Source organism: Cryptomeria japonica, chromosome 5 (genome assembly GCF_030272615.1).
Source record: "Cryptomeria japonica chromosome 5, Sugi_1.0, whole genome shotgun sequence".
Taxonomy (NCBI): Eukaryota; Viridiplantae; Streptophyta; class Pinopsida; order Cupressales; family Cupressaceae; genus Cryptomeria; species Cryptomeria japonica.
In genome coordinates this window covers 403100972-403109015 of record NC_081409.1, presented here as the reverse complement: position 1 = coordinate 403109015, position 8044 = coordinate 403100972, and the positions used below count along the sequence as shown (strand labels likewise).

The 8044-nt window shown below is 34.6% G+C and overlaps 1 protein-coding gene across 1 annotated transcript; it reads left to right on the top strand.

Annotated features, from left to right (window-relative positions):
• Positions 1-3300: 3300 nt before the first annotated feature.
• LOC131076487 (gibberellin 2-beta-dioxygenase 4) lies at positions 3301-7677 on the top strand. Its single transcript, XM_058013699.2, has 3 exons — positions 3301-4432; positions 6268-6595; positions 7102-7677. Exons 1-3 carry the CDS (start codon positions 3882-3884, stop codon positions 7381-7383), a joined length of 1161 nt encoding a protein of 386 aa, XP_057869682.2. The 5' UTR covers positions 3301-3881; the 3' UTR covers positions 7384-7677.
• Positions 7678-8044: the final 367 nt, after the last annotated feature.

The following is an 8044-nucleotide window of genomic DNA, read 5'->3' as shown; positions in this document are numbered from 1 at the left end:
ACCTCCATACCTACCCACCTAAACGTGGATCAATTTCAAACCATGGTGGGACTCTTATCCTCACCTCATCATCTTACTCTTCACTAATCAAGATGATACATCTCCCCAACAACCTCACAATGCACCCCTCAATATTAAAGCTTTTGTCCATAAACATTAAATAAAGAAAGTCTTGATGGATGGAGGAGCAAGTCTAAACATCTACACTTTGAAAGTTGTCTTAGCATAGGGATTATCTAAAGGGGTTGTGGATTCAAAGAAAAAGATAACAATCAAATTTATGATGATGAAGAACACTCATCCAAAGTCTAAACATCTACACTTTGAAAGCTGTTTTAGCATAGGGATTCTCTAAAGGGGTTGTGGATTCGAAGAAAAAGATAACAATCAAATTTATGATGATGAAGAACCCTCATCCAAAGGAACAATCACCTTACCAATCAAAGTTGATAAGATGTGATCTGTCATGTTTTGGACCTTGATCTCACCTTTAACTTTCTCTAGGGTCGTCCTTGGATCCATAACATGAGAGAAATTCCTTCTACGTACCATCGATGCATACAAAAATTCTCACACAATGAAATAGAGTTTACCATTCTCGTTGATCCAAATCCATATATGTATTGTAATAACATTCATCCTTAAGTAAGAAGCTACAATACCTATCAATCAAGAATTTGATTCATCTTCATCTTATGTCAATATTGAGTAATTGAAAGCCTTTATTTCCAAGCAACCTGAGATCAAGGCAAAGGTCAAGAATAACGAAATGAGATGATATAGTTTGCAATAATCCATGTATCCTACACAACTTATGAACTCCCCTAAGATTTATGGTAGACCACAATCTTCGCAACCTATGACGACAGTTACTGTCAAATGAGATCCCATGACTTTTACTAGATGGGGTGAAATGGAAGATGGAGACCCTTTCAAAACGCTATTTAAGGACCCAGAGGAATAATCAGATCATGATAACATCAAAATACCTGTTGAAAACTATAGAAAAGTCTTCAAATTCCTACATAAAATGGGATATTATGGTAAAGGTCCTCTTGGCTTCTAGAAACAAGGAATCATGGAACCTATCCAACCTGAATTAGTACCTAAGAAACAAAGGACCAAAGGACTAGGATATGCGTCCTTGAGGTTGTGCGACCCTATATCTCAAGCATCATTACAAATTGGTCATTCTAGTTCCACTAATGAATACACCATCTGAGGAACCTTGTTCCTCAATAAATTCCAATGAATCAGAATGGAGCTCAAATAAGTCATCTAGTGACTATGATATTGAGGAAAATTTCAGAGAGCTTGGTAAACCTACTTTTGAAGAAAAGTTTAGAGTTGGACAAATGTCACCAAGTGAAAACAAGAAACACCCCAAGATAAGAATTCTAGTGGCAAAGAATGGATAAAAACCTTTTGGGATCTTGAACCCTCCACATCTCGAGGCTTGAGGTCTAAACCACAAAAAAAGTGAACTCCTATTGCTAAGTGTCTTTCTAGTAGTATCGATCAAACTTCTTCCACAATCAAAACTAATGAGGAGAGTACCAAGGATGACCTTGATGACATCATTGACATATACAAAGATTCATGCGTCTTTACCCTTACCACTTTCGATATTGACCAAACTGATGGCCTTCCACTTGTCCACCCTCAAATTATAGATTGGAACCAAAAAGGGCCTCAATAACTCGATACATTCTAAAACGATGCAGCTATTATTGATTATGTTGGACTATGAGACGATCTTCCTATTGGGGACCATAGAGCAGGATTTGTCATTGAACTCGACAACGTAACTTACTTTGGAGAGGGTGCCAAGCCTTTTAGTCACCAAAATATAAAAATAAATAATAAAAGGTCTTCTAGTGAAAACCGCATTGTGACACTTTTAGACCATGAAAAAGTAAAAAGAGACGACATATCCAATGGTGAAAACTTCTCTGAGGCACCAAAGGATGGAAGGCTTGAAACTCTCCCCTTGACCTCATATCATTAGAGATCACTTGTGTTGGTGGAAGATATAATACAAACTAATCTCGGGATTGAAGAAGATCCACATAACATCTATCTTGCGGTATCATTGAAAAAACAAGAGCAAGGTTCAAACTCTCAGAGGTATGATATAAGGAATGAGGCTACGATCGTGCCCTAAGTAACTTTGGTAGAATATATATGCCTCAATCCTTGGCTCTTAGCTGATGAGATGTCAATGTAGGCTTGTGCTCCGATATTGAGTAGTAAAATGAACTCATGGTTGATATAAAATCCTCTATAAAAATATTTTTCTCATGTCTCTTAAAATTTGATTCTAAGACAAAAATCCTTGATAATCACATCAAAAATCATTTGCATCTACTAAATTATACTTCAAACAAATGAGTACATTATTCAATATTTTTTTCCTACAAAATGATCATCAAAGTCAAGAAACAATTTGACCCAATTTAATTGGGCCCTCTTTATTCTCCATATAAAGTGCATTTGTGGTCATCCAGTATACATTTATGTCCATCTTGCATACAACTATACTTCACACAATTGTCAAAAAAAAGAGTCAATATGTCATTTTCTTCAAATAAATGTGAGCCACTCCATTGAGTAAGATTCATGCATCCCATATACTTACCTTCAAATTTGATTATAAGACATATGTTTTGGTCATTACATCCAAAATCATTTTTCATCTACTAAATTATACCTCGAACAAATGACAACAATATTCTATATTTTATATCTACAAAACAAGCATAGAAATCAAGGAACAAGTTGACCCAATTTATTTTGGCACAAGTTATTATCCATACAAAATACACCTATGGTCATCCAATATACATTTATGTCCATTTGAATACATTTAAACTTCACACAATTGTAAAAAATAAGTCAATATGTCATTTTCATTCAAATAAATGTGAATCATTACATTAAGTAACACTATTACCCATTGAGTGATACGTCCCATTTACTTACCTATGAAAATAAGCCCAACCCTACTCCCTCTCCCCAATAGAAGCGGCTATCCAGCCCCTAGGATGCATCAATGCATAAGTTGTGGTGTGTGAAGGTAACTTATGCATTAGCGTATCCTATAGATTAAAAAAGCTATCCACACCCGAGATGCATCAATATATAAGTTATTCGCATACACTGTAACTTATGCATTGATACATTCTAGAGATTAGATAACTGTTCCCCTAAAGATGGATAGCTATTTTCGTCCCAAAACTACCCTATCTTCAACCTATCTTCAACCATAACTGACCTGACATGTCAATTCATTACCCTAAACTAAGCAAGAGACAATGGTAAGTGAGAAAGTGGGGCAATTTAAAAAGTCCGGAATTCTAAGCTGATGTCCCACATGCCTTGACAAACTCATACTGAAGCGGCGCAGAGAGTACCCCATGACAGGAAACCAGAGGTTGAAGTGGGCCTCTCCTCCAAGTCCCGACACCAATAACCCAACAAAATATAGGTAACCCTATCTGCAAAACTCCTTGGGCATCATCTCAATGCATATCAATCTGCCCAACAGAGCATGACTCTGAATTTAGGGCGTATTCAATTCAAATCTCGTTGGATGTGCCTGCCTGCTCTCTCTCTCTCTGTCCTCTTCAAGATAAATCCCTTGTGACCCACTTACCCAAAACCTCTGCCCCTGCAACTGCAATGCTATTATGCTTTTCAGTTCCATACTATTATTTTAAACACCCATAGCCCTGCTTTACCTCCAACCGAGACATTTCTTCTCAGCCCTATGAATGGAGACTCTGTTATTAGGGATTGAAGCAGAGTCAGGTCACATCAAATAAGGTCTTTTCTTTCTCATATTTGCCTCTAGGTCTGTTTGTACTGTAGATTGAAAAAATATGTCTTCTACAGATGTTCAGCAACAGGGGAGTAGTAGTAGTACTAGTAGTGGTAAGGTAGTTTGCGGCTCAAGGGCGCCGCCTCCCACGCCCAATCAAGGCGGAAATGCCTCTGCCATTGTTAATAGCGATGCTTTCTCTGCGTTTCTGGAAAGATCGCTGGGGATTGCCAATTTGGTTTTGCCCGAATCACCCACCAAACCGACTGCGATGGACCGCGATCTTCCTGTTATTGATCTGTCAGGAGAAAGGGATGAAGTTGTGAGATTGATTAGGGATTCGGCCAAGGAATTTGGGGCTTTTCAGGTGGTTAATCATGGAATTCCTTGGCAGACTGTGGAGAGAGCCGAGGAGGAATGTAAGGGCCTGTTTGAGCTGACGGTGGAGGAAAAGGAGGGGATTTGCAGGAGCTTTAATGGAGGATCGGCCTTTGGATTCGATGATGATACTAGCACTTCCATGCGGCAGGAATCGTTCTGGTTGGAAAAAGATGCAGAGCAGATGGAGGCTTTTCTCAGAAATATTTGGCCCCAGGGTTGCGTCAACTTCAGGTAATTTTGTAACTGTTCAAGCTTTTTCAAAAATTAAAAAGAGGTCTTTTTAGAAACGCTGAAACTTTTATCTTCGTCTTTTTACAATTTTTTTTTCGTTGTTTTGGTGCCGCGGCAAATCTTCCTCGAAGCTGTAGAACTAAAAAAATGTCTTTTTTCTTCCCTGAACTCTTTGAAAATTATGGCGTACATATCATTGAAGTGGCCAGATAATACTATAATTATTTGCGTCTCTTTAGAAAGTTTATAGGTAAAGCTTTGAAAAAGTGGAAGAATGGTCCTCTAAATTTTGTATAATATGCATGTGTTATAATGTTGAAATGAGTTCTATATTGGCAATGGGGTGTAGAGTTTTATTAATTTTTAATTAAGAATTATTTTGTTTTATTTATATTGTTTGTTTCCTTTTTATTTAAAGAATTATTCATTATTTTAATAAAAGATATATTTTTTATTTTTATTTTAAAAAATTAGTAAATATTTATATTTATATGTTTATTTTTTGATATATATTTCTTATTTTATAAAAAGTTAGGTGTCGTTATATTTATTAGGTATCTTTAGTTTTTTTAATCACATTTTGTCTATTCATGCATATGATGAATGTTGTTTTTTCTTAATTTTATTTAAATTCAGATTAATTTAGATTTTTAAAAAGAATTTTTTTAAATAATTATATTTTTTTATTTTTTATTTTTGCATTTTAATAATTTTTTATTTTTTTTTCATATTTTTTATTGAAATATTATTTAGACTTTAAATATGAATATAAAATATTATTTGGACTTTGAAAACAATACAAATTATTATATATAAGAATAGCTTTAATTTCACTTTATCTCATACATTCCTTTTCACTAAAATATATTATTTCATAGAAAAACAACTCAATTACTTTATTTTCTTAAAAGTTGAAATTTTATATAATTTCATTTTATAGATTCTTTATATAAAAATTTCCTTAGCAATTATATAAAATTTAAATAGACTTTACACCCTACTTGTAAATATACCTTTCCAATATTTAAATGTTTTAATTAATTTCTTATACATTTAAAATTTCCTATTTATATTAATAATTCTAAAAAAATTAAATCATTTAATATTAAAAGATATATCTAAACTACTATGACAATATCTTATCGTTTATAGTATTGTAGAATGGTCTAAATGAATTTATCAAAGATAAAATCTAATTGAATACAAGATCCTCGGATCACAGATAATAAAGCAATAAATGGACATCTAAGTCTCAGTGAATAACAGATCAGATTCTCCTTTATCTTTCAACCTAAAACTCATACACCAAAAATGAAAACTGTCATTCACTATCAACTTCCACCACAGATTCCACAAAACACTGAGTACGGTCTCTGCCGGCTATTCAGCTTTTAGACCCTCCTTCTGTATGGGTCCAGGGTGGCCCATGCAAATAGTCAAATAATTAGTTTCTGTACTATGCTTTAATTTCTGAAACTGAAACCGTATTCCAGAAACTTAGACACTTGTTTCTTTGCAAGCAAACTTGTACGGAGGTTAGATCCTGAAATCTTGTTTTTCTGGGATTGCCATGACTTCCGTGGGGCCAGATTTTACTACACTATGACGTCAATCCACCCAGTTCACGGATTACAAGGAACTAACGCTGAAACTTCGCGCCCAAAATTTCCGTCCTGAATGGAATGCAATCTTACCCCACCTAAAAAAACCCGATTTGAGTTTTACAGTGTGAAATGTAAATTGGGTCTCGATCAAAATCAAATTTTTGTTGCTGAAAATAGTATAATCACTTATGGCTATTACTGACCCCTGAGTCTTGACTCTGGCGATTTCAGCCGCGCAATGGGGGAGTATTCTGTTGCAATGGAGAAAGTTGCAGGCGACATCCTGGATCTTTTACTGGAAGGACTGGGCAACTGGCTTGATCGGTCGACTTTCACAGCACAAATTGCATCACATAATGCATCCCTTGTGTGCATCACAAGCCAGAAGGGTATCCCCAAATCTCAGTCAGCTCGTATAAAGCATTCACATCCCTGCATTCTGAGCACACAGTACCAGAGCAGAGATTCATATGCTTATCATCTCTATGTAGACCGCACTTGGATTCGGGTCATTCCACAACATGGCGCTCTCATGGTCACCCTGGGAGATATCCTCAAGGTAAGTTTCATGCACTGCAATGTCCTGGATTATAAAAGGATCCATTTTCATTTTCATTTGTATTCAGTAAGTGCTTCTTTTTTTTTGATTTAAGTCTCTGCGTTGTAATAGTGTAGATTATTAAAGAATTTATTTTCATTTTCATATTCCTAACAATTGATATAAGTCTCATACATTGTAATATTGTGAATTATATCTGTTTCTATTTTCATATCAACGAGGCATTCCCAACAATCGATGTCTCATACATTGTAATATTCTCAGTTTCATACTTTGTAATATCATAGATTATAAAAGATCCATTTCCAATTTCATATCAGCAAGACATTCCCAACTAGTGATATAACTCTCTTACATTGTAATATTGTAGATTATATCCATTTCCATTTTTATATCAGCAAGGTGTTACCAGTTTCATGCATTGTAATATCATAGATTATAAAAGAATCCATTTCCAATTTCATATGGAGGAGACATTTTGAACAATCGATATATGTCTCGTGCAGGTGTGGAGTAATGGAGAATTCAAGAGTGTGATTGGAAGGGCAGTTGGAGGCGGCAAAGTAGAGGAGGAAGAGGAGGAAGAAGAGAGTGCATGTACATGTACATGGATGGCTCTGCTCTACTCACCCTGTGCAGAAACCACCATTAGCCCAATACTGGAGCTCATGGATTCACAAGAAAAGAAGCCTAATTACAGTTCTTTTGCCTTGAAAGATTATGCATCTCGCCTGCAAAAGCAGAGATTTATGTTTAAGGATCCTCTCGATCGTTACAAGATCAAGTGAACTTGCCTGCCATGATTCGCTTGATCGATTCTCATTGTCAAATCCATTGTCCATTGTTTTTTATTGTTTCTGAATATACAAAATTTTTCCCTTGGTGTTGCTCAGGATGTAAGTTTTTTCCCCATTGAAGGGCCATGATTTACATAGTTTAGTTTTATCTCAATGTCCACAGACCCCAATGTAATATTTCATCTTCTTGAATATTTAATTTGCATCTTTGTGTTCGACTGTATAAATTTTGTTGCTGGGACTATATGCTATAAATAGAAATTTTATTACATTTACAAGTTTTTATATAGTGTGCCAAATAATCCTATTTTTTAATACACAATGTAGAATATGTATTTCTTCCATATTCTTCAAGCTTTTTGGGCATGGACTTTTGTGGTAGGTAGGCATCTTGTTTTTGTTGTTATATTGTTGTTGGGTTGGAAAATGAGTGTTTCTTTTTATTCTCTTCAATTTTTCTATTAATTTGAGTTTTTTTAAATTATTTTTATTTAATATAAAAAAATTAGATGGAGAAGTAGTTCGTATAAATTAAGTATATATTTCATTCAATTTTAATATTTGCAGCATTATAAAATTAAAATGCTTAATATAAGATCCATTTTCAGTAATTTAACAACTATTTATTAATAAAAATATCTTTAAAAATTAA

Bases quoted from the DNA above. Each gene is read 5' to 3' on its own strand.
- LOC131076487 (XM_058013699.2), top strand. From the start codon at position 3,882: ATGTCTTCTACAGATGTTCAGCAACAGGGGAGTAGTAGTAGTACTAGT. The intron at 4,433-6,267 runs GTAATTTTGTAA...TGGCGATTTCAG, and splicing joins CAGGGTTGCGTCAACTTCAG to CCGCGCAATGGGGGAGTATT. The intron at 6,596-7,101 runs GTAAGTTTCATG...TGTCTCGTGCAG, and splicing joins CCCTGGGAGATATCCTCAAG to GTGTGGAGTAATGGAGAATT.